At 36.0% G+C, this 26,722-nt stretch overlaps 2 protein-coding genes across 3 annotated transcripts; one reads left to right on the plus strand and one right to left on the minus strand.

The window, feature by feature from the left end:
• Nucleotides 1-234: 234 nt before the first annotated feature.
• mkxb (mohawk homeobox b) lies at nucleotides 235-15,188 on the plus strand. Of its 2 annotated transcripts, none has more exons than XM_067363599.1 (7): nucleotides 235-351; nucleotides 601-849; nucleotides 1,974-2,121; nucleotides 5,432-5,585; nucleotides 5,767-6,090; nucleotides 14,373-14,406; nucleotides 14,487-15,188. In XM_067363599.1, exons 2-7 carry the CDS (start codon nucleotides 656-658, stop codon nucleotides 14,677-14,679), a joined length of 1,047 nt encoding a protein of 348 aa, XP_067219700.1. In that variant the 5' UTR covers nucleotides 235-351; nucleotides 601-655; the 3' UTR covers nucleotides 14,680-15,188. The 2 variants fall into 2 exon arrangements, with proteins under 2 accessions (XP_067219700.1, XP_067219701.1); XM_067363600.1 differs by having other exon boundaries at nucleotides 14,490-15,188.
• Nucleotides 15,189-17,374: 2,186 nt separating this feature from the next.
• Nucleotides 17,375-26,408, minus strand: rab18b (RAB18B, member RAS oncogene family). The gene is made up of 7 exons (XM_067363496.1): nucleotides 26,268-26,408; nucleotides 25,446-25,501; nucleotides 25,151-25,212; nucleotides 24,835-24,907; nucleotides 24,409-24,527; nucleotides 22,557-22,623; nucleotides 17,375-19,548 (listed from the first exon to the last, which is right to left on the minus strand). The coding sequence occupies exons 1-7, from the start codon at nucleotides 26,333-26,335 to the stop codon at nucleotides 19,376-19,378; spliced, it is 618 nt and encodes a 205-aa protein (XP_067219597.1). The 5' UTR covers nucleotides 26,336-26,408; the 3' UTR covers nucleotides 17,375-19,375.
• Nucleotides 26,409-26,722: the final 314 nt, after the last annotated feature.

Genomic DNA, 26,722 nt, shown 5'->3' on the forward strand with positions numbered 1-26,722 from the left:
TCCACCACATGAGCATGAAACATTTGCTTTAAATCATGAAGGTCCTCCTAATGCTGAGCTAAGCCTCACCAACGTACCTATAAAATGTTATCCGTAAAACAAGGAGGCTACAAATGAGAACTCCACTGCAGACGGTCCAGTCCCGCTCACAGCCAGACACACAGTAGCGGACACGATCGAGCCCCCCAGAGTCTTTGGGAAAGACGAGATTCGAGCTATATTCATGTTCCGGGGTGTGAAACCCTTTAGCGTTGAGCTGATATAGTGTAGTCGCAGTTGCTGAGCGCAAATGGGATGGAAGACACTGAAATTATAGTGTCGCTGTAGTTTAGCGACTAACAGGATAACTTTGTAAGTGTTTTTATATTTTTAAGCAATTTGCTATAGTTGCTATTGGAATGTCTTTATATAATATTTAAGTGGGCTTTTTAAGTTAACGTTACTTGCACTTTAAATAATTTCTCTATTGGACTTAATTGATTGATTTGGTGAATAGCCTTCATCTTACCTATGCATTGTAAATATGCATTTAAAACGTGATTAATGCCTACATATATTAATTTTTAAATAATTTCAAATAAGAACCCATTTCGTTCACAGGGGCATTATCGCAGTATAAGGAACATTTAATTTGTGATTTGGCACATGGCACTCAATGAATGCAGCGCGAGCAGCGATGAACACGACAGTCTTCAGTAAGTTTGATCGGCTGCGTTTTGAGGAGACCGAACAGAATGTGGAAAGAACCAGTAGGAGCTATTTAGAGGTGATTGATGGACAACATTCAGATTTACTGACAAGCCACAAAGTGATGGATGGCACCGAAGCTCTAAAACACAAACGAAACGGGTATGTATGTTGTGCTCCATTACTTGAAATGCATGAAACAGTGTGATAAACGTGATAAACATAGTTAATGTAGCGTAGATACTTTAAATGACCGCTTCTTTTTTTTATTTTTCCCACTCCATATGCATAAGTAAATATTCGTGAACTATTAATGTTTATTTATACTTTTCATATTTAAAAGACACTGTGGAAAAACGTCACTGTTATCTCTTGTATACGTGTAATGTAACAAACTAGTTTTGTTCATCTGGCTGATTATGAGAACGAGGCAAAATGATGAAGATTATTGAATATTTGCACTAGGTGGTAGTTTGAATGGTTGTTTCTTCAATTTATAGGAAAGCAGTACAGTATAGCTTACTGGAAGTGTACTTCCTACAAGGATGCTATCATGGAAAATAACAAAGATGTGCTCCTCAAACTCATACAATACACATAAAGTGTATTTCTGTTATATAAAGCTATTGTGACCAGTCAGTGCATCACATCGCTATGTATGGAAGGTAAAGGGATGTTACACATATTTGGTCCACAGTGACATCTGCTGATTGTCTCGGTTTTGGATATCTACATCATCTAATTGGACATCATCTATTTTCTTTCAAATGTTTCGTTACTTTGAGCTTCAATGCTCTGCACTTTGTTTACAGTATCATTTGTCTCTCTTACCAGTCATGTAAAATGTTTGGGTTATGCACTGACAGCGCAATAATTTGTGTTAATATAGTGTGGTGAGTGGTATGGATGCTTTGTTGACAGTTTGTCAAAACTAAAGGCTCAAAAAGCAACTGTATCTCCCATTAAAAGTCATTTTTTAGCTAGTTTTGCATGAAAGATTACAAAGAATCATTATAAAATCAGCAAAGTAATTGCGGGGAAAAATGATTTGTTAAGCGATAAATTATTTGTTGAGTTAAAAATCAGCTCACATCTCTTTAAGAGACTTGCGGTTAAGATGACTAATGATGTATATTCCCTGAATCTGCTGTGAAAAAGCAGAACAGATGGTAATAGATAACAATATTGGCTTTTAAGAAATGAACAATATGTGTAATGTATATTTAATTGTATGCTCCATTGACATTGACTTAAACTTTTACATTTGTGTCGTTTTTCTTGAGCAGTGGAGGGAAGGTGCGGCACAAACGTCAGGCCTTGCAGGATATGGCTCGACCACTGAAGCAGTGGCTCTATAAGCACAGGGACAACCCTTACCCCACCAAAACTGAGAAGATACTGCTGGCTCTGGGTTCCCACATGACCCTGGTTCAGGTGAGGTTAAAATAAGCACTAACTCTGAATAAGCTTGATACTTGATCAGGTTTATTTACATCAGATCGATCAAATCAGGATGGATTTGGCACATATAATGCATATGCAATGATATAAAAACTTCGACATTTACCGAATGTAGAAGTACAGATGTGAAAAAAGACTAATCTTATTAGTCCTATTAATACATTTTCAACAAACAGCATACACAACAATGTACAATGGCATTGATTTGAAGCCACTAGTGGGTCATAGTCCAAAAATGGGTAGCAGATCTGTTCTGAAATAAAACAGTGCTAACTGCCTCTATTATATAATGAGCATAAAATGCATAGTTAGGATTGCAAAATACAATGGGATAAGGGATGAGAAAACACTTCCTATATCTTTTGTATTTGACATTGAAGTTGACATGAAGCAGAAGTTGTGAGTCTTTTCTTCTCTTTGTGACGTATATACGATATAAATGGCTTCTCGAACTAGAAAAAAAAAAAATGTAGGGCAGGATTTGATTTTGTCCATGGGGAATTGATTGGGTCATTGGATGGTTGTGGTTTGCTATTGGTCGATCTCACGTTTGTGACATGTTGCCCCGCCCACACGCCAGTAAACACGTCATCAGAAAAGAGAGATGAGCTGCAAGAGGTAGGGGAAGTTATTCAATCATTTAATCATTTTATTCAATCAGTCACAAATCATTTATAATAAATACTGCAATATTCCGCACAAAAAAAACAAAAAAAATCTATTTTGATTTCATGGTGACTTTAAAGGCCACTCTGACAATCAAACTCTACAACAGTTCTTTTTTTGTGCAAATTCATCTGTCACTTGTTAATACTGACAGTTTGTTTCATTTTGTTAGGTTGGTTCTGCTGTTATTTATAAAAATAAACTGGAACTGTTAATTTATGTTTTTGTTCTGTCAAAATTTTGTCATTCTAACAATTGTGCAAATTGTTTGGCCTGTGCATTTCTTGATAATTTTGAAAAAAAAAAAAAAATGTTTTGCTTAATTTTATATGATAAACAATTTTGGTATACGTTGAGTCATCACTCAAAGTTCAATGTCAAATCTGGGCAAAAACAGCTGGTTTAAACAGTGACATGAATGGAAAAAGTACATAAACCCTACATTAAGTGTCTTGCAGGCATGGCCATATCAACTTTATATTGCTTTAACTTAATTATATATCTGCAAATGTATTAAACATTTTCAGACCATTTGTATTTTAGCAATGTCTGTTTATATCGTCCACAGAATTTGAACTGAATTTCAATGACTCTGACTTGGCTGCTATAAAATACCAAATTCTTTCTCTATTGTTGTTCGCATCAGTGTTTTAGGTTAGTGTTGTGTTGCATGAACCATCTTCTTTCAAGTTTTAGATAACAGACAGATGTGCTTATGTTCTGCTGTAGAATTTCTTGGTATTCATTAGTGATTGTAAACTGTCCAAGCCCAGAGGCATCAAAACAGCCCCCACAACATTTTATTCCCCCCCTCATTTTTCACAAATGGGATGAAGTTTTGATGTTGGCATGCTCAAACATATGGCTGTGTAGAACTAGCTGCTGTGGAATATTCTTTAACAGTTGTGAGACAGGCACATTAGTGGCTTCCTCTCTTCTTTAGTGTTTCTCTGATGGTAACTTCACACACACTACCAAGTGCACTACTAGTCTGCTAAAGCCCACTCATATGAGTAACAATCATGTTGAATTTCTTCCTTTTGTGTCATCATGATCATCTGATTATGTATAGATGGAGGGCCAAATCTGGAAATTCTTATGTAACCCTTCCAGTCTTATGAACTTCAACAAGTCTCTTTCTGAGGTCTACTGAAATCTCTTTTGATTGAGTTACATTACACATAAACAGAATAATCTCGTAAAGAGCGGGGTTTTTGATACTGCAGAGCAGGTCAGTCTAAATGCATTGAAATACCTGACTCTAGTATCCTTCAGGGTCACATGCGTTTTTCATTGACGATCTTGAATATATATAAACTAGTCCAAGATATGTGCAATTGCAGTTTTTTAAGTTTACATTTACCAAAGGAAAAATAAATAAATCCTGACAAAGCCAATGTCACCATTACTATACACATTGGGTCTCATTCATGAAACATGCGTAAATATACAAGTAAATATGTGAGTGATTTGTGCGTAAAGAGACCTTCCCGAAAACTCTTCTCCTGATTCACAAATACTTCGTAAACGTCAGAAGTGATAGTGAAATGTGTGTGTGTTAATGAATTCCAATCAGTCGTAAATGGGACGCGCGTGCACGTTCATTCTCAATTACCATAAATCCCGCCCATTAAATCCGACTGACAACTATATATGGGCATCATATTATGACACCAAATGAAGGATTTTGGCTATTTTATAGGAAACAATTTCCATAACAATTAAGGGGGCCATTAGTTTGCCCAACCCTATTGAAATCACTTAATTATTTGATTAAAGTGCTCCGTTTGCAGACGCTATTACTGGCTCTCACAATAAAAGTAAAAAGAAAAAACGTATGTAATTACTATATATAATATTTTTTCAAAATGCTGTGTAATGTACCTTATTAAGGTGAATTAAAATGCAACCTTATTAATGAGCAAAACATTCAGATGTTAAACGCACTATTTACGCGTGGCTGGGAGCAGGTGTAGATTTCTTTCGTACCAACTAACATTTGGAAAATACGAACATTTTAATGAATCCAAAAATTTACACCAGAACCACTTTACACACGATTTACACAAAAATTCGTTCTGCTCGTGTTTCATGAATGAGACCCATTGTATTTACAGAGTAACTAGATACAATACATTTCTGCAAATGAAGCAAGCCAGGTGGGTTGCTTGAATAATAGTTATGCATATAACCCTCCTGCTTTATACGTATTGCCTGCAACCTTATTTCTGCTGCTGACGCACTATTTTAAATGTAAGTTTACTGTATGATTGCATCAGTGGTATAACGGGTGACAAGTGTGTTTATGACCCTTTTTATATGGTATAACGTGTCATATCGGATGGATAGAAATATTCCATTGTTAAAAGCAGGAATAAATTATTTAATTGTATTAATCTGTATGCATATATTATTAATATTATATAAATAAGAAAATAAAAGTCTAAATATGGCAAATCTTCAAACTGCGGACAAAAACAGCTACATTGGCTCAAAACAATATGACTGTGTATTGCATCATTTTTTAATTATTCATTGAAACATTATACATGACAATGCAAGCAAGATAAACCAAAAGCTATTCCTAATTTAACAATTATGCATTTGTATTTTTCAGGTCTCAAATTGGTTTGCGAATGCGAGGCGAAGACTCAAGAACACAGTCCGGCAGCCTGACTTGAGTTGGGCTTTACGTATAAAACTGTACAACAAATATGTACAAGGAAACGCTGAGAGACTCAGCATTAGCAGTGACGACACAACATCGGACGGTACGGGCGGATACCTATTCTATAGACATATTTTGATGTATTCAGACAAAATGCAGTAACTTTGTCAACACTAAAACTGTGAACAAGATTTTAATTGATTTTATATCCATTTAAGCATAGTCAAACTCAGTTTTGACAAAAGTTGTAGTTAGTTTAAGTTTGATATGTTATTGTTCCACAGATGGGGAGAATCCTTTAAAGATGCAGGCCAGCGAATCAGACTATAACAGACCCACGCACAAGAGCGTTATTCAGGACAGCAGAGGCAAAGGTGTGGGGCGAAGCACAGACCCCTCGGTTTGTGATGATTATGTGTCTCCACCAAAATACAAGAACAGCTTGCTAAACCGCTATCTAAATGATTCCCTTCGGCATGTAATGGCTTCCGAAAAAATTATGGACTCTCGGAATCGGAAACATTCTGGATCATTTAGCTCCAACGAGTATGAGGATGATTTGCTTTCGCCCTCATCAGAAGCTGAGGCAAACTTCACCTACCGTACAGGTAAGAGCTGCCGCAAAATTTCAAGCTTCAAAATTGTAAGAATGGATATAACCTAAGAGGATATAGGTTGTCAAGCAAAAAGCAAGACATTTGATGGAAGTAGCTTTACATTTAATCAAAAATGTAAAAAAAAAAAAAAAAAAAACATAAAAAAAAAAAATGTGCTGTTGTACTCTTGTAGTCTGATATTTTTAAAGGGATAGTTCTCCAAAAAAATCATAATTTCAACAATGTCATGTCTTTGCAACATGTCTATAACTTTTGAAAGATGTTAGGCATCATGTTCATACTGCTCTTTACACTTCAGAAAGTGCCATAAAAGTAGTTGACACAACTCTGCTCTATTTATTTCAATCATGACAACTCAAGGAATCATTTTAGCATGTTATTGAATATGAGAATAGCTATGTTTCCATCCAAAGTTGCAAACTAATGAACATAATTGGAATTTCGCATAAAATATTTGTGAATAAAGCAGCTGTTTCCATCCAGTGAGTCAAAGAGAACAAAATCAACACTTCATGATAAACTGGTGCTAATTATCACTTAAAAAAAATGGAAGTTGCTGCAATAAGAGAAGCCACTTTATATAATAATTTTGCATAGCCTATAATAAATTACTTGCATCCAAGAGTGCGTGGATGAAACACAATAAACGCAGTTATGTTATCTTGGTTTCGGAGACGCAGTCCTGCTGTTTGGGAACACAGTCCTGTATCAGCCAGCGCACTGGACTGAACTAGAAATTTATATGGCTGTTTCATTGACAAAACTTATTTAACTTTAGGGGAATTTGAATAAACTACAGTCATATAGACAACTTTTACAGTACTTATGGTGTTTGTTTTTTTGGACGTTGACAAGCCCTGGACACCATTCAATTCCGTTGTATAGAAAAGTGCAGCATCAACACTCTACTAATCTTCTCTTTTTTGTGTTCCGCAAAAACAAGACAATCACACAGGTCTTATAGAACATAGTTTGCTCTGACTAACTTGCTGAATACTGTATTTCAGCTTTATGTGTTAAGATGGACAAAGTAAATAAATAAAAAACTGAAATGGAGACAAATGCATTGAAAGATTTTGTGAATCCCACTAGAATTAATAATGAAATTGAATGTAAAGCTGTGGTTTCGTATGGTTTGATTGGTGAGTGGAACGTTCCTGGACTCTGTTCTCTCGTAGCTTATAGGAACACCTGCTGATGCCTCATGAAAGCAAATGCTTTAGTGTTGCCAAAGGAGTTGAGTCTAATTCATCATTAACATAATTCCACCTCAACATTTCAAAATGTTCTACTTCTATGTTTATTCTGCATCTGCGCCCTTTTGGAATGGTCTCATTTTGGGAAAAATAAGGAATGCTCTGCTTTTTTCATTTATGATGAAGTATTGCATGAGTGCATAAAAACATGCTGGTGTTGGTAATGAACAGAAGCGATCTAACAATGCGTAACGAAGTTAGTTGCATTTATGGGCTACTACAGAGCATTGCATGTCTTATGACAATAAGTTTTTGATATGGAAATGCATTTTGAAATGCAAATGCATTTTAATTCTCCTTTCAGATCAAATAGGCATGTGCGAATGGCTTCAGTACAGTGTTGGAAGTGTCAAAAACGTTTAGCTGATTACAAAAGTTGCCAACATTTGAGGCATAAGATTAACTGACTTTTGTTCAATGTGTCTTGTTCAGGAAAAACAAACAAAACAAACAAAAAAAACTTCTCTGTATGCCTCTTTGTCAACATGACAGTACAAAGACAGTACAAACAGTACAGTCTCATTTAAAGACTGTCAGTGCAAATTTGCTCAATGAATAGATCTCAAAAAAAGTAGTTCATCCCAAAATGAAAATTGAATAACCTTTATGATTTTCTTCCATGGAACATAAAAAGGAGATATTCTGGAGAATGTTCAAGCTATGCTTTTCCATACAACAAATTGACTGGAAACCAAGTGTTGTCAAGCTAAAAAAATGAAAGTAATAATAGTATTTATACAACCTGTCTTCTTTCATGATAGCTTTGTATGAGGAAAAGATGAAAATTTATGTCATTATTCACTGAATATCTTCCCCTGCCCTAGAGTATATTCCCATACGGCATTTTAAAAATTTGTCAACACCAACATTCATGCCAAATGTTGCTGATTCTTGTGTTTCTCATAACCAATCATAACGTAATTTAAATTTGTGTGTAATGCACTAATGAGGTTTGAGAACTGCCTGACATTTCCTTGTGTGTCCTACATGGACAAAAAAAGTCAATTTTAATTTTTTTAATTTAAAAAAAAAAATACACCAGTAATTTTGCCAGTTATTTTGGTATTTCAGCTAAGCTTGCTCCTAACCTGCCATAATAAATGTATAAAGTAACAACAAATCTGCTCACTCAAAGCCACTGTAAAACGAGAGGCTGTCAGGAATGTTTCTTGCATACCAAGAAAGCAGCCGTTCAGCTTCTGTAGACTTGTACCATTATGATGCCAGCATTGACATTAAAACTTTGGTAACACTTTATTTTCACAATCCGTTTACTATAAAAATGTTGCACCTACATGTCAACTAACTTTCATTAGAGTATTTGTTGAGTATTAGAAGACTGTTAGGGATAGGAATAGGGTTATTAGAATAAGGGATTAAGTTTAGTACAGTAAGTTGTCATGTACTTGCAAAGTTTCTTATTAAGTTGAATGTTAGTTGGGGGTGCATCAAAATAAACTGTAGATATTAAGTAGACAGTATAATACTCTAATGAGAGTTAGTTGACATGTAGGTGCAACATTCCTTATAGTCAACAGAATGTCTAAAGGGGACGGTCAAAATAAAGTGTTACCAAAACTTTTGCATGATTAGCTGTAAATATTGACTTATATTTACATCAGAATCAGAATCAGAAAGGGCTTTATTGCCAGGTATGTTGTTTACACATACTAGGAATTTGTTTTAGTGACAGAAGCTCCACAGTGCAACAGAGTGACAGCGACAAGACAAGACACATAATAAAAAGAATAAAATAATAATATAATATACAAATTTACATCAGGCAGTGCTGAAATTCCATTGTTTCAGTGAAGCGTGCATGTGACCTGGAGACACACCTCACAGTTCCCTTAGATGGAAAACAAGTGGTTTTCCACATAAATATCATAAAGCAAAAAGGTCAATATTTTCACATCATAACTCCGTACTGTAGTTCGGAACGGATTGTATGCTCAGCTACTGATAGCTGTGAGAATGGTGCTAAAAAGCTTGTGATAGAATTTTAAAGGAGATGAGGGAACATTTATGTCTTTTGGCTGTTATAAGTCACACACATGGCAGTAAGTTCTGTGATGACATAAAAAGCAGGGTAAAAATAAGCAAATAGTTGGAGTTGAAGGGAGTGATTAGAGTAGAGTTCAGTTGTTTCAATTGTTAAAGTCAAATTGAAATGAGAACTGACTGTATTTACTTTCTTAATGTATGTTGCTTGTCTTTTTATGTACAGTTCATTGGTGTATTTGTCTTCGCAATATTTAATCATAATGTAATAACATAATCCTTTTCTTCTAAAACGATAGCAGATGTCAGTTAGGTTGTTTTGGCCATTGAATAATGTTAACTAAATTCAAACAGTCTAATGTTTCCACATTCATTCAGGCTTTTGCATTTAATCCGATTTCTAATGGAGTCTTTTTTCCTCTTTGAATATCCTGTTTTACTTGAAAATAAATAACATTACAGTAGTAAAATGGGTTGCGAACAGCTATTCATGTCGACTTTGTGAGTTTGTTGAATTTTCATGAATAAAACCATCTTGCGGCACATGCTAGCTGGATAGATTACCTTGCCACATATCTTAAAGATTTTGGAATTTTAAGGAGATTGATTTTTTCCAGTTAAAATTCAATTAAGAGACAGATTTGTTAAGAAAACACAGCACATTTTTATCAACCTTTTTCTGTCTTTGTTTTTTATGGTGTGATCTCAGTTTATAGCTAATTTGATTTTGGTTAATAGAGTCCTCCTGTCTTTAACCAGAGGAATTGGTGTTTTTCCTTAGGTTAAGTCAATCCAAAGCATCTGTGGACAATAGAAGTGAAGTTAAAAAGATGACAGACATTCAGTAGCACACAGGAACCAGAGCCAAATGATTTATTAATGGTTTATAGTAGTTCTTGGCACCAAATACTGTTTGAGAAATCCAAGTTGGAGATGTTTTAGGCAAAGAAAATTGAAAATAGCATTTTGTGTGCTCGTGCCTGTCGTCCAATTTTCCCTCTCATAGCTCCCATAAGAAAGATTTTTCTTTACTGACCTCGATGCTTTCAGCAGAAAAGAAAGACCGCTTCACTATTACAACCAGATTTATGTAGAACAAAGGCAAGATATTAATTTAAACTGATTCCAAAACATGACTGAGAAAATAAGTATATGATGTCCGTGAATATTTAATGGATGGATCTCAATTTGTTTGAGGTGTCCTCCCTTGTCTAACCAAATATGATCTTTCCTGTCATTCATTTTGCATCGACGGCAATGTGAAATAGTCTGAAAGTGTTTAGCTTGTGAATGGTTAGTTTGAAGACATGATGTAGTTTAACTGTACAGAAAATCTCACAGACGTTGAATTCTAGTTTGTTGCTTAGTATTTTTCAGTGTATTTCTTACTAAAAGTTCATTTAAAAAAATGAAAATTCTGTCATCATTTAATCAGCCTCATGTTGTTCCAAAACCCATATTTCTTTTCATCCATGTTTCACAAAATGAAAAATTTAAAAGTACATAGACAGGAAAAGGAGTTATCTAGCTTCAAAAAGGTCCCAAAAGAACCATTATAAGTGTGATGAAAGTGTCTATATCACTTATGCCCTATATTCCAAGTCTTTTGAAGCTTTATCTGAAGAACAGATCAAAATTTACTTCTAATGTTGTTATGTTGTTACTACTAATGTTAGTCACACATGAGTAGAATGACATGAAAGCAACACTTGCAAATAAAATTTTTGTAAATTACTTTTCTAGTTGAAAGGTTTCAAGGTCTGTTTTTCAAGTTTGATCAACTTTCCAAGTATATGCGACTCTTAGCTCTGAGCTGAACCAATAACAATATTAAATGGAGATATTATGTTTGACTTTTGCTCAGGCAATATGATATAACCAATTCTTAACCGTAGCTGTTCATTCTGTGCCTATAAAATAAATAGTTTCAGATGGATAGTGTGAAATCTTCATTTTCATGTTGGGTGAACTGTTCCTTTAAAGTGCCTCTATTATGCTATTTTAAAGGTTCTTAATTTTATTTTGGAGGTCTCCTACAATAGGTTAACAGGTCAGATAGCCCAGTCTGTTGTGATTGGTTTACTGCTTACAGCGCTTGTCGGAAACAAAATGCCTATTTCCACATATGAATTTCAGTTCTTCCTCAGCACTTCATACACAGTAGCCCCTTTCACACATACAGTCTTTACTGTTGTAACATTACCAGTAAATTACCGCTAATATGCTCTGTGTGAACGCAGAATGAAGATTACTAGTATGAGCACATACAAAGTCAGAACGTGCTGACGTAAGAAGTCTGCTTTAGGCCAATCAAAGTTCTTATGGAGATGACGTGGTTACTCCGTGCTGTTTACAGTAATAGTTTTTCTATTTAAATATGCGCAAGATTATCATTTTTGATCGTTGAGCCACGTTTAGCAGTTTTTTCAATGTGTTGCGCTTGAGACCCTGCCTTCTTTTCCATTCATAAGTGTTGAGGCTCTGCAGTCGGATACTATCAGTGTTAGGTAAGTTACTTCAAAAAAGTAATTAATTACTAATTACATCATCAATGTTGTATTTAAAATACTTTTCTAATTACTGAAATGTAATTTAATTTCTCAATAAGTAATTCAACTCATTACTTTTAAAAATGCCTATAAACCTTGACCTGATAGACAATAGAAAGGAAACTCTTTTAATAATTTAAATATGAGTCAAACATGGAATAGTTTAGCCTTTTATAGCTTTTTTAAAGCTAAACATTTTAGCTTTATACTTTATACTGACATACTATAATACTTAAAAATCTTTAGTAACAAATAGCAATACCACCAGAAGTGCACAATATTCAATTCGGTAGTCGATACGGTAAAAATATTTAAAGATACAAATAAAACAATGCTAGGCCTATATTTTTTCAGGTAGGTCTAATAGAAGCAAGTAAAGTACCACAGAAATTAAACAATACAAAATAACTCTGCATAGTCATAACTGTACAAATTTAATATAGATTAATCCTTATTAAAGCTTTTTTTTGTTGTTTATCATTTACAATACAGACAAAAGAAGAAAGTAGCATGTTTTAAAGACTGCTGTCACTAAGACCTAATGGACAGAGACAATATGCTGTTACACATGCTGTTCACATTCACATAACCAACGCGAATATACGCCAAGACAGGCATTTTGACAGGCATTTTTGTGTATTTGAATATTTATGTGTAATAAACCACGAAAATTTGACATTCACGAGAGACGGCTACGTCGAGCAAGGAGTGCGCGAGTAGTTTTTTCTCCCTAGGACATAGCTTACATTTTACCATAATGTTCTTGCCTACCTGTGTCAAAAAAGTGAAGTAATTAAAATATTTCCATTCTGCAAAACAGCCATTCGGCATCTTCAGACAGCGACTACGCAGCCAACTGGTGCTAAGTTGCAAACTCACGCGCAACTGCTTTACAGCTATCAGATGACAAATTTAGATTTTAAATTCAATACTTATTTATACAGAACTGTTGAACTAATTTACTGTATGTAACTTAAGTTCATTATAAGTAACTGTAATTAAATTACCTAAAAATGAACAGCAATCCCTTACTTTACTTTTTCAGTGAAGTAATTTAATTACAGTAACGCGTTACACCCAACAGTGGATACTATTATGCATAATTCTGGTAATTCATACTGTTAAATTACCGGGATTGCTGTGCGAAAGGGGCTAGTGATACAAACAGTAACAATGGTGTTGGTTCCCTTTCAGTCGGTCACGTTCGACGTACGTCAGTAGTGACCGACGAATTGCGATATCCCAATTTGTCGGTCACTACTGACATACATCTCCGTTCCCTCCTTCAGGGAACGAGGGTTACATACGTAACCGAGACGTTCCCTTTCAGTCTTGTCACATTCGACGTACGTCAGTAGTGACCGACGAATTGCGATATCCCAATTCGTCGGTCACTACTGACGTACGTCTCCGTTCCCTCCTTCAGGGAACGAGGGTTACAAACGTAACCGAGACGTTCCCTTTCAGTCGGTCACATTCGACGTACGTCAGTAGTGACCGATGAAGTGCGTTATCCCAATTCGTCGGTCACTACTGATGTACGTCTCCATTCCCTCCTTCAGGGAACGAGGGTTACATACGTAACCGAGACGTTTTATCATATCAATATGAGCATGAGTTCTCATCATACAAAGTTCTCATTCATAGAAAGTGGATTCACAGTACCAAAAACAGCGTTTTCTCAACATCTTCTCGAAAACAAAAACCAAACTCTTCCAGGCAGCTACAACTAAAGTGAACAACGTCTACTTTGACCCTCAAACACAGTCAACCAATGAAGACCATAGGCTGGCATTATGCAAATGTGTTACACTGTTACATAGCAAGTACATAACGAAGTGAGAATAAAATTACTGACGACTTGTTTCAGGCAGTTCAGAATCTATTCTTTCTTTTAGGTGACAATAACTTTGTCGTGCACATTGATCTTTAAAACTTTGCAGACGTTTTACATTCACAAACAGCTATATAACACTGCATTAAAGGTAATATTCAAAAGAGCATAATAGGGACACTTTAACGCAACTTCACAACAATTTAAATAGCCGTTAGCTAAAGGAAAAGGTGTAATAATTTAAAAAATGCAAATCGGGTTGCAGAGTGCTGGAACAACGTGTCTGTTTCTGACACAGAGCAGATATCCTTTTTCCATCTCGAGAGCGCAGGGGAAGCATAATTGCATTTGTTTTGGCCGGAGCGCATGAATGTGGCTGTAGGCACAGCCTGCAGAGCTCCACTTAAATCTCCCTGAGCTCGGCAAACACCCTCTTACTCACCCATGTACAAGCACACGTGAAAACAAGTTTACACATCAGTTCCATCGATATAGAGAGAGAGTAGCTCAGGGACTTTTCATTAGCTGCATAAATGATGTGCCAAAATTTAGCCCAGGAGCTTTTGAGGCTTTTTTTAAAATCCAGTTTAAATATCTAGTTTATAACTCATTTCATCAAACTGTATTTTTCAGTGACGTTGGACTGTGGCACACGCCAAAGTGATAGGTAAGAATGCTAATGAATCATAAGGTTTTTAGGTACTGCTAAAACTCCTCATTAACCATTTCCTTTCAATTTGGAAACAGCAGTGCTTATAAAGGTGGCGGAGGAGGAAATAATGAGACTTACTGGAAAGAGCTCCATGCCGCCATGGCCCTGACCAACCTGGCCCAAGGGAAGGAGAGCGCAGCGCCGGGCACCACCAGCTGTATCATCCAGAAGTCTTCCCATATAGCAGAGATTAAGACTGTCAAAGTGCCCGTACAACCCCGACATTAGTGGCTAACAGACTGGACAGCGGTCTGTACTAGGTTATAATTGCTAAAAGACTACCTGAACACTTGACTATGTACTACATGCAATAATTTAGTTGAAAATGATCCACAACAGCCTTTTCTGAGAGGAAAAGTACATGTTGATTGACCAGCGTGCCTATTTTTTTTTTACCACTGTCTGATGAAAAATGACGCAGAAAAGAGAGTTTATTGTGTGGACGGTCACTACAGCTAAACACAGAAGCACAAAAATCTGACTCTTTTTGATTTATACTGTCATCATTTCTAAAAATGCAGTTTTGTTCGTGGTTAAAATGTAATATATTAATCATGTATGTATTCATTTTCCTAAGTTATGTTAATTTTAATTTTAATTGACACAGGATTATTGTCATCCTATGGCAATGGCATATACATGTGGATTCTTGTGTTTTGTTTTGGCAAGTATGGCATATAGAGGAAGTTTATTTCCTTTTTATTTTCTTTTTTGTTTTTTTGAATATTCTGTATGAATGAAGCAACATTTTTTTCTTTTAATTTCATGTGTCATTGCCAAGTTTATCATGCAAAACAGAGTCATTTGAGAGCAAATAAAGGTTTCTCAATAAAATACATTTGCGCTTTGATTAAATTTGCTCCTTTCATCTCTTGTTTTCTTTGGACGCCCATTTCCTTGGAGTGAAAAATAGAAAAGGTAATTGGGAGACAAAATTTAAAATAAGAAAGTCGCATTATGGGATAAATTATGACACTGTATTATATAAAATTACAGTTATTAGTTATTGTATTTGCAAGAAATACTGTAAAGTCAACATTACTATCTCTATGGCAATTATGATGCCTGGAAGTGAAACTATATATATATAGGTATTTTATTAATTTATTATTTTTTACCATTTTATTGTAATTATTTACTGTAAAGCAGAAATGGACCACCATAATTTTCACCTAATCCAGTATGTAATATACAGGGTCAGAGCCACATTTTGATAAAAGCAACTAGCACTCCAATCTGATAAAGAAATAGCGCACCCATGCTGAAACAGTTACCCTTGACATCTGCAGAGAGCTCAGCGGCTTGTACTAGGCCATATTGGATAAGCATTTGCATTTCAGTTATGTACCTGATAACTCTTCTAGATAGGCTGTTTGAACAGTCCGTTATGTTTGAGTCTTGCTGGACACATTTAAACGGTTCAGCCAGCAGCAAGAATTTGGTATTGAATATACAGTCTGCCCTGTTGTATCTCCTTACAGACCTGACCACATGCTCTGTGTTTTGCTCTCCAGCATTATTTCTCCCCACCCATGCTTCAAGGAAGACTAAAACATAATATCCACCATTCTTCTGGCCCTATCCTCATCTAGAATCATTCAGTGGTCAACTGCACCTGCTGAATCAACACAAAGAGCCAATTCAAACAGTAAAACACCTCTAACCGAAATGGAGAAGGAGCAGGAAAAAGTGTGACATTGGTGGAAATCTGTTGATTTTTATGTAGTTTCAGTTCCAGACATCATGATGGCCATAGAGATGTTTATATAAACGTTTAGTTCAGTGCTTATGTCACATCAAAGATTGGAATCTGATTGTTTCTTTACCAGTGCATTGTACTGGAAAGTGAACTTTTTGGACAGATACTATCAGACACATGAAATCAAAATCACAATTAGAAATGACTTACTGTAGGGCTACGTCTAGCCTACAAAATGATTTAAGGCTATTTCTTTTTACAGCCTAATGGAGATTAGTCAATATGCCTATTTGAAAATCTTAGTCAGGGTGAGACAATAACCTCTCATTCTCTCCCCTACAGCAACTTTTTCTTCACATAACATAGCAGCATTGCACAACAAACTTCTGTATTCTGTAAAACAGACTGCATCGCTTGTATGTGCTTCATTAAATATGAAGCCATTTTACTAGACACCTTCAAAGGAGTGAGCAAAGATGAGCATATAACCCATGTCCATCGCGTATGCAGATTGATATCTAAAAGTTTTTGTTTTTCTTCTTCTCACTAACATTGAGATATTTAAATTGAATAAAAACAACTGGTTAGGTTAGCTGGTTAGCTGATTGCTATAGGCCTAGAGGCCCTTTGGAAAGCCCACTAATTAATGTCTTTAACATATGAAAGAGCACCAGTCAATGTCCAAATGCTTTACTTGAGATTGGCGAGCAGCAAGAATTGTCAGTTTCTTTATTTATTTATTTTAGGGACTTTCTACAGTTTGAGGAAATAAACAGACTGAAAAACCATGTACCCACTTCAGTCAATTCGACTGAGCTTAATCTCAATACGATTTCGATCAGATAGGAAGGGGGGGTGTAGATCTATTTTCTCAATCGGAATCAAAAATGCCTTGTGCACACACACTGTACTGTGATGCGTAAGTCTTGTATGTTTATTTACGTCTAACGAACTGGTCAGTGGAAAAGACTAGAATATTTTGCTAAAAAAAAACACTTCAGCAAGGCAAAGCCATCACTTATACTCACCATTGCTCATTGCGATTGCCTTCTCTGGTTCTAAATGCAGCGACTGGGTACTGTGCAAGTTAGGAATCTAATGTTCATGTAAATGAATATGTGAATGGGACAAGTTTATATGAATAAGTCGTTGAATCATACACTCAACTGATTCGATCAAAAATGTAGAGAACACCACTACTATAATCGGGGGCAAAATTACACTCAAAGTTAACTTCTTTATTAAACTGAAGAAAGAAAGAAAAAAAAACACTCGCATTCGAGCTGATCTAAAGATCATAATTAGAGCAAAATTACTTGATATCGCTTCAAGGTACAGGACAATCTAAAGACAATTACCCTTTTTACAAGCAAAAATCCATAAAAATAACATGCAATTTTAGTTTATTTCTGACAAGCAGAGCTCTGTGTAATCAGTTCAATGAAAGGAGAGAAAGATGACCATGATACCAATGAGTGACCTGAACTGCCACACATCAGGGTGCAAACTTTTGACATTTGTTGTGACAAGCATGTTCATTGTATATTTTAGAGTTTGTGTATGTAGTGCACAGTATAGAAATGTTTCATACGTGGCCTGTTAAACTAACATGGAGCTGCAGTAGGTATCAATTCCCTGCCTTTATGCGATTGCCACAGACATATATGCTCATCTGGAGTTCATTTACTAGAAATTACACGCTAAATATAATGAGGATATAACTTTGAACACATTCACACAGACTTCAACAAAAGACAATTCTGTGGCAAAACAACGTATAAACATTTCTACAAGTTAGATATTTTAATGAAAAAAAGCCTGTAAGACATAATTCTAATTTCCACAACATAACGGAAAATGTCATACAGACTAGAAAAAAAAAAAAACCCTACAAAATTAAGTATAAAGAATTTATGAACACAGAACTGTTGTATGTGAATTTAATACCCATGAATTGTAAGAGATCCTAATTAGGGGTCTGGTTAGTGTTTGGTTTTCTGGCTACAGGATATCATAAGCAATTCTTACCATGAATGAATAAGTCTCTCTGCAGCAGAACAAACTCCTCTATTTGAGGTGAAATGAAAGTCAAACATATTAAACGTTTTGACCAAGATACATTTATAATTAAATTAAATGACCAATTTAATCATGTACGACTGGCCATTTTGCCTGGCTACAATAACACTCTCTCTACAGAATCATAGTGAAAGCCAGTAGTGGAGATCATGTTAAACATGCAGATCGAATAAATATTAAGGCATAACCAAATCTTCCTTGTGTCAAGTCAATATGTGAATAGAATCAAGAACAAGTCACAGGAAGGCTTTGTGATTAAAAACAACCATTAACACAGTTTTTTTGGTATCCATTCACATTAAACTAGAAAAGAAATAGAAAAAATGAGTCAAAGATTAAAACACATTGAAGTAAAATGGATCATCCCATGTGTTATTCAGACTCAAGTCATCATAGATTACATTATTTAAACATGCTTAATGTATCTCAACTCATGAGAGCTGCAGCTAAACAGCATTTCATAGACAATTGTGTGAATTATGCTTCAGAACAGCTACTAAAGACGTATTATTTACAAAAGAATATTTCCAACTTTTCCAAAAGGTAGAATCATGTTAAGCAATATTTCTAAGGCCAAATATTATTTAAAAAATAATAACATAGGATAAAGAATATCTTTTTAAATAAAAAGCAAGGGATTAAAAGGAGAGCAGCAGAGAATATGTTAAGCACATGAAATGTAGTCCAGGTACAAAGGACATTTGATGACTATAATGTTGAATGAGTTCACCACACTGATCATCAGATCCTGCCGTTTCTCGGCCCCTTCCCTTCCAGTAATCCTATTGGCCTACACACATCAGGTCAAAGGTGGTGCTCCCATTGAGGGGGAAGCATGTCAGCTCTGTCCCATAATATCTGGCCTAATTCAACATGCTCAGGTTGCAATCTTCAACAGGACTCATTTTACATAAAAGGTTTACATAGGCTAAAGGTAATGTAGTTCTGTGATACATTCATTGAAAATAACATGACAGAATACTGGGACTCAACAACAACTGTGTGACAGAGAGTGTGCAAACTGCAAAGGTCCCTTTGACCAGCCCTAAAGGAGCAGACCGTTCCCCCTCAGAGGAAGCTCTCATTCAGAAGAAAGAACACGGTGCTTTCCATCTCAGTTTGTGGTTCTGGATTGAGGTGAGGATGTTAAACCAGAGAGCAGTAGCCCCCACAGGCACCTGGACGCTGCTGTTCGTGATCAGACAGCAGGACACCGTGGTTCTGGATGCTGCTCTCCCAGAGCCCTGGCGTCTGCAAGATCTTCTCCACTAGTTCTTCAAAGGCACACTGAACTCCATCCCGCGTCTTTGCGCTAGCCTCTGATAATGGCACCACACGTGGTAAGATGGACAGGAGAGATTAAAAGAAGCAGCAAGGTGACTCAAAGTAATAATTATGTGATGCAATCTCAGTTTAAGAGTATAAAGGTGAAATGATGACATCAGATCGTAAAAGAAGAATGACATCAGGTTACTGATAACAACCAAAACTAAGCACAATACGTTTAGTGGGCTGTTCAACAGAAAAATCCATTAAACCCCAAAATCTGATTATACAAATCTGACATAAAATGTGAGTACACCCCTCACATTTTTGTAAATATTTTATTATATCTTTTCAGGTGACAACACTGAAGAAATGACACTGCTATAATGTAAAGTAGTGAGTGTACAGCTTGAATAAGTGTAAATTTGCTGTCCCCTCAAAATAACTCGACACACAGCCATTAAAGGTGCTAAAGAGGATGTTTTGTTTTATACATTTTTGCAATATTACTTGAAACTGTCTTTACTAACTGATAAAAGACTATTTATTAGGTGCACTGAAAGGAATACGAGGTAGGGCCTTAAAGGGATAGTTCACCCAAAAATGAAAATTTGATGTTTATCTGCTTACCCCCAAGGCATCCAAGATGTAGGTAACTTTTTTTCTTCAGTTGAACGCAAATTATGATTTTTAACTGCAACCGCTGCCGTCTGTCAGTCAAATAATAGCAGTGATTGGGAACTTGAACATTAAGAGTCGAAAAAACTTCTATAGACAAATCCAAATTAAACCCTACGGCTCGTGACGACACACTGATGTCCTAAGACACGAAACGATCGGTTTGTGCGAGAAACCGAACATTATTTATATAATTTTTTTTACCTCTAATACACCACCATGTCCAACTTCGTTAAACTTCCGGTTAGTGAGGTCTGATCGCGCTCTGAAAACGGAAGTGATGTCTCGCGCTCATTGAAGTATATGGGCGAGACATCACTTCCGTCATCAGAGCGTTTTTTTTTTTAAATTAAAAAATTATATAAATAATGTTCGGTTTCTCGCACAAACCGATCGTTTCGTGTCTTAGGACATCAATGTGTCGTCACGAGCCGCAGGGTTTAATTTGGATTTGTCTAAGCAAGTTTTATTTACTGTTATAGTTGAAGTTCCCATTCACTACTATTATTTGACTGACAGACGGCAGCGGTTGCAGTTGCAGTTAAAAATCCACACTCCATAACTTTCCACACTCTATAGGCGCCGCATGCAATGTTTTTGTCAGGAGACAGGAGAAACAACTGCAGATTATGAGTTACCTGCGGTGAGTCCGACATAATGAATCCACTAACACGACACAGTGAAGGCCGGTGGTAAACACTCGTGTTTCAATACTCGTTCACGAGTTTTGGGAGGCGTTCCCTCGAAATGAGCTGTGAAGGAGGGGGGTTGTTCTTACGCATGCGCTCATTTCAAAAACTCACTAACAGTCTTTGGTTTCTCAGTCGACGAAAAGATCCTCTTTAGCACCTTTAAGGTCTAAACCGCTGGCCACAAAAGTGAGTACACCCCTAAGTGAAAATGTCCAAATTGGCCATTTTCTCTCCCTGGTGTCATGTGACTCGTTAGTGTTACAAGTTCTCAGGTGTGAATGGGGAGCAGGTGTGTTAAATTTGGTATTATCGCTCTCACTCTCTCGTACTGATCACTGAAAGTTCAACATGGCACCTCATGGCAAAGAACTCTCTGAGGATCTGAAAAAAAGAATTGTTGCTCTACATAAAGCTATAAGAAGATTTCCAAGACCCTGAAACTGAGCTACATTTTCACTTAGGGGTGTACTCACTTTTGTAGCCAGTGGTTTAGACATTAATGGCTGTGTGTTGAGTTATTTTGAGGGGACAGAAAATTTACACTGTTATACAAGCTGTACACTCACTACTTTACATTGTAGCAAATTGTCATTTCTTCAGTGTTGTCACATGAAAAGATATAATAAAATATTTACAAAAATGTGAGGGGTGTACTCACTTCTGTGAGATACTGTATGCTATTTAGAATTAAATCCTAGTATACTGTGCTATATATACTGTCTTCTATAAAAACATATTGGAAATAGTATTGTTGTCCTCAGCATGTTGCAGTCCTGCAAGCGTTCATTTGTTTGTGTAAAGAATATGAGCTTTTGGCACTCAAAATCAAATACTGGCTGCATCCAAAATCGCATACACTCTTGAGTAGGTTCTTATTTTGAATAATTACTTACTTCACGATCGCTAAAAAAGTATGTTCTATATAGTGAAATGTGAATGTCTGTAGTATGAATGTAATCTGAACGCACTACATTCACAACGTTGTCGTTATCATGTGACCTACTAGCGGCAGTTGCGTCGCTTCACTGCCATTCACAAATCCTCTCTTGTGGCCTCATGTGATAGTAAAGTGTCCATCGTTCGCACACTTCAGAATCTCACCGGAAGTAGAGGTACTTTTTGAGCACTGTGAATTCAGATACTTTTTATACTTTTTTTGTCACATACTTTTTCACCTACTATATAGTATAGCAGCCAATGAGTCTATATAAACTTTATATATATATATAAACTTATATATATTACAGCTGATATTACATCCAGATTCAGTCACTTTGAGGGAAAAGGAAGGACAGGTCAAGCACATTGCACTCTGGGATACAGTACCCAGTAGTCCCACTCTGCAGATAAAGTAGTATGGCAGAAAAGTCTACTACTTATGTTCCATGATCTATCCAGGAACAAAGAGTCAATGGCCATTTCAAAGCATCTGTTCAACCCAAGTTCACTTCTTATAACTGAAAGCTTTTTTAACATCTTTATTTCAAAAGGTTCTGGAAAATATAAAGAAAATCCTGGCAAGACAGTATTGGTTGGACAAAGACAGACCATCATGCTCATCAACATTCTCTAATGGCTAACAAGGGGACTGTGGTGCCAAGAAAGCTAATTAGTTTAAGTTCCAAAGAGACTCATCCAAAACATTCAATCCAACTGAAAACAAAAGGAATGATGATAAAGAGGAAACATACCGATAAAAAGCATTGAGTGTTTCCGTGCAAACTTCAAGCCTTCGTTCCGGTCTACTTCACGGTTGTCCTGAAACAGAAAAGGGCTTTCTAATTAGAATTCTGAATCACCCAAGACAAGGAAACAAAAAAATTAAATAAAAATGTGAGGAAACTCCCAATGTTAGCACATGTAACTTCAACACTTGTCTTTAAGGTCACATTCCAGGGGGGGCGGGGGTTTAGAATTTTTTTTAAACTGTTGAATTGCTTTCATATAAGCAAATTCAACAAGTGCCAGCTCTTCAGCAGAAAATAGACCTTGGCATACAATATTAGATATTTTAATCACAGTTGGAATCACTGACATATTAGTATCAAGCGCTGTATGTTTGCATAATATAGTTAATAATATGTTAGTCAGACTTCAAAGTCAAACTGAACGATTAGTCACCTTTCAAATAAAATGTTCCTGATAATTTACTCACCCCCATATCCTCCAAGATGTTCATGTCTTTCTTTCTTCAGTCAAAAAGAAATAAATGTTTTTGATGAAAACATTACAGGATTATTCTCCTTATAGTGGACTTCAATGGCCTCAAATTGGCCTCCAAACGGTTGAAGGTAAAAATGACAGTTTCAGTGCAGCTTCAAAGGGCTTTAAACGATACCAGACGAGGAATCTTAAGAGTCTTATCAAGTGAAACGATCAGCCATTTTCTAAAAAAATACAAATGTTTATGCTTTATAAATACAAATGATCGCCTTATAAGTGCTTCCGCTTTCCGTATTCTTCAAAAAGCTTACTCTGCATGTCCTACGCTTTCCCAATTCAACTTACGGAATGAGCGTGGCGCCAGTTCCTTTTCCGTAAATAGAATAGGGAAGGTGTAGGACATACAGCGTAAGCTTTTTGAAGAATATGGAAAGCGGAATGGTGGAAGCATGTGCAAGGTGATCATGTGTGTTTATAAAGCATATAGTTTTTAGTTTTTTGTTTTTTTCCCCCCCGAAAATGACCAATAGTTTCGCTAGATAAGATCCTTATTCCTCGTCTGGCATTGTTTAAAGGCCTTTGAAGCTGCACTGAAACTGTCATTTTGACCTTCAACCGTCTGGAGGCCACTGAAGTCCACTATAAGGATAATAATCCTGGAATGTTTTTATCAAAAACCTTAATTCCTTTTCGACTGAAGAAAGACATGAAGATCTTGGATGACATGGGGGTGAGTAAATTATCAGGAAATTTTCATTCAGAAGTGAACTAATCTTTTAACTTGATTCAACTCAAAAAGGTTGGCATCTACTGCAGAGTAGGATTTGGGACCAAGGTGATTTCACTGAGCGTTGGTCACCGTTTTATTAATTTTGTTTTCACACAACTTGTTTGCTTTTTTTGGGTAAGTCAGAGTGAACTGAGGCGCCAACAGAATCTTATGAACGGCAGCCATGCACAGAAGATCAACGACCAAGGTCAAGATTCTTCATACATTAAATTTCTGTTTGTTTTCACATCAAAATCCCCAGAACACTTGGAATATCTGACATGTGTTGCATGGAACCGATTTGTGGAATTTTTGCATATTTTTTTAAAAGCCTAAAGCTGGTTGCTATTCACTGGCATATGGACAAGCATGAGCAGGACACTTTTTTTTTTTTAAATAAATCTCTTTTTGTGGTCAAAAAAGAAAGAATGGCATACTGCATTAGAAGAACAACACTGGGGTGAGTAAAGGATGACTTAATTTTCATTATAGGGGGAACTATCCCTTTCCCCTTTTCTACCCTAACAACCTTTACAGCTTTAAAACATGAAAACATAGCTTGAAAACATTGTATCATGCAGGTTTACATTCAGAATATTAATCAAACAAACCTTGTCAATTTTGTTCCCCACTAGCATTTTAACCAGGTCATTGCGTGTACAATATGTCTCCAGTTCGTTGAGCCAGTTCTCAAGTTTTGTGAATGTGTCCCGCCGTGTAACATCATACACTAAAAGAAGAGAAAACCATAACACTGTAAATTTCACATTCAGCAACTAGTGTTGTTTGAGAGTTAATATATACTAAATACTGACCGTCTAACTGTAGGCCTCTACTTATTCATGGCTACTTACCAATTTAATAATTAAATAAATTGTCAAGAAAATTAAATTAAGTAGAAATTATTTTATCATGAGAGGAAACATGAAATTAACACAGCTATGTAGGAAATCAGTCATTATACAAAACATCTGCAGAACTCTTGCTTCAGAGAGCTGTGTAATAAATAATAAAATAAATTATGCAAAAACACTAACCCAAAATGACACCCTGGGCTCCTCTGTAGTAGCTTGGTGTTAGAGTTCTGAACCTCTCCTGACCCGCAGTGTCCTAAAACAGATGTTCAAGAGGATTTCAGCAGCTTTATCTAAACAGACCAACAACACTTAATTCTACAAAGTGTAATAGTGACATCTAGTGGAATGAGAAAGACTATTGTAACAGCAGTAGACATGACAAATAAGCCTAAAATATTACACACATTTGAGCCATTACATCACTTTACTGAGTGTTTACCAAATGTAAAGCATTTATAAAATTCATATTTATAAGAGACAGTCTTACAGCACTTACCCATATGGCCAGCTTTGCTCGGTTGCCATCTATAGCGACAGTTTTCACTTTGAAGTCCACACCTAAATCAATCAATGAAAAATATCAAATGCAGATTTTAAATTAGGCTCCATTTCCACAAGGATTAAATTACATTTGTTATGGAGGTAAAACTACATATTCTAACAACATGACTTCACTGCACAGTAAGACTTAGTTAATAAGCTCATTAGTTTTGAGCATTAACTGATTACAGGCATGTTAACAATGTGTGGTTATTATCTGTAATATTCACAAGCACTCATGTGTGACTCACCGATGGTTGCAGCTAATTCTGGGTCGAAGGTGTCATCTGTGAAACGCAGGAGCAAACTGTGGACAGAACGGATAAATATAAGCAAATTAGCATTAAAATGACAAATAAGTGTTGTAATAAAATATCACATACATATGTTTATTATATTATTGTTTTCTTATACAATTACATGTTTTTTAACTTTGAAAACATGACAAATTCAAGAATGAAGAGGACATTTACTTTCCTACTTGCATAAGAAAAGGCTTTGAATTTATTTGCAACACCAATTTAGCTAAATCAGTTTATCATCATACGTCATCTGTTCATAAGTGAGTATTTGACCACTCCATAAACTCAATCTAAGGCCCGTATGTATTTCTAGAGGTAACTGCCACACAACGAGCATATAGCATGACTGCTACAGGAACAGCTGCCAGCTAACACTGCTCTGCTCTTATTAAATATTTAAAGGAATGCGACAACAGTAACAGTATACAAAGTATTCATTACCAGCGTATTTTTAAAAAGTCAAAATAATTGAATCCCTATGTTTTACTATTGTAATGCTAGCAATGTAGCTTAAAAACAAATCAACATCACATCTCAAAATACCACGAAGAGGACACGATAGCACCTTTCCTTCTGTTCTTAAGCCAAAAACAACATTTACAGGTAAAGTTTAATGGCTGAATTGAATTGGCAAAGTCGGCACAGTAGACAGCCAGCATTAACTCAGCGGAGCTTGTTGCTCGTTCAGACGAGGCTAACGCTATTTTAACAACTCATCCTACTGTACGGACAAGAATAAACAAAACAACAAACAGCACATTCAGACCTCACCTTGATTTACCGACACCACTCTCTCCGATTATTAAAATCTTTAAGGTCGTTAACACGTCGTCGTCCATGTTCTGGCTGTTTACACTAAAACTGGTTTAACTCGCGTTCGCCTCTTCTGCTGCTGCGCTGGAACTTCCGACTGAAGCGTGACGTCACGTGGATCAAGTTAGATGTTGCGTAAGAAGTCCAAATGTTGAAATAAAATTTGACTGAGGACACTGGGGCTACTATTAGTTCCGATGTAATAAATGGTGCTCATATAAGAGGTATGATGTGGAATAACTAAACACGAATAATTAACTGACAAAATAGGGTAAATGCCAAATCATTTGTTAAATAGGCTATTAGCAGTCAGCATTTGATGACTGATATGCATGGTTACTTAGAAAGTCTTGCACAAGGTGAGATAAATGTCTATTAAAATAGACTATATATATATGGTGTACCCTTATTCA

Source organism: Chanodichthys erythropterus, chromosome 16 (assembly GCF_024489055.1).
Source record: "Chanodichthys erythropterus isolate Z2021 chromosome 16, ASM2448905v1, whole genome shotgun sequence".
NCBI classification, from domain to species: domain Eukaryota; kingdom Metazoa; phylum Chordata; class Actinopteri; order Cypriniformes; family Xenocyprididae; genus Chanodichthys; species Chanodichthys erythropterus.

Excerpts from the sequence above, each read along its gene's own strand:
- mkxb (XM_067363599.1), top strand. The coding sequence starts at position 656 with ATGAATGCAGCGCGAGCAGCGATGAACACGACAGTCTTCAGTAAGTTT. Across the intron at positions 2,122-5,431 it reads CCCACATGACCCTGGTTCAG|GTCTCAAATTGGTTTGCGAA; the intron begins GTGAGGTTAAAA and ends TGTATTTTTCAG. Across the intron at positions 5,586-5,766 it reads TGACGACACAACATCGGACG|ATGGGGAGAATCCTTTAAAG; the intron begins GTACGGGCGGAT and ends ATTGTTCCACAG.
- rab18b (XM_067363496.1), bottom strand. The coding sequence starts at position 26,335 with ATGGACGACGACGTGTTAACGACCTTAAAGATTTTAATAATCGGAGAG. Across the intron at positions 25,213-25,445 it reads AGAATTAGCTGCAACCATCG|GTGTGGACTTCAAAGTGAAA; the intron begins GTGAGTCACACA and ends TGATTGATTTAG. Across the intron at positions 24,528-24,834 it reads AGCCCAGGGTGTCATTTTGG|TGTATGATGTTACACGGCGG; the intron begins GTTAGTGTTTTT and ends CTCTTCTTTTAG.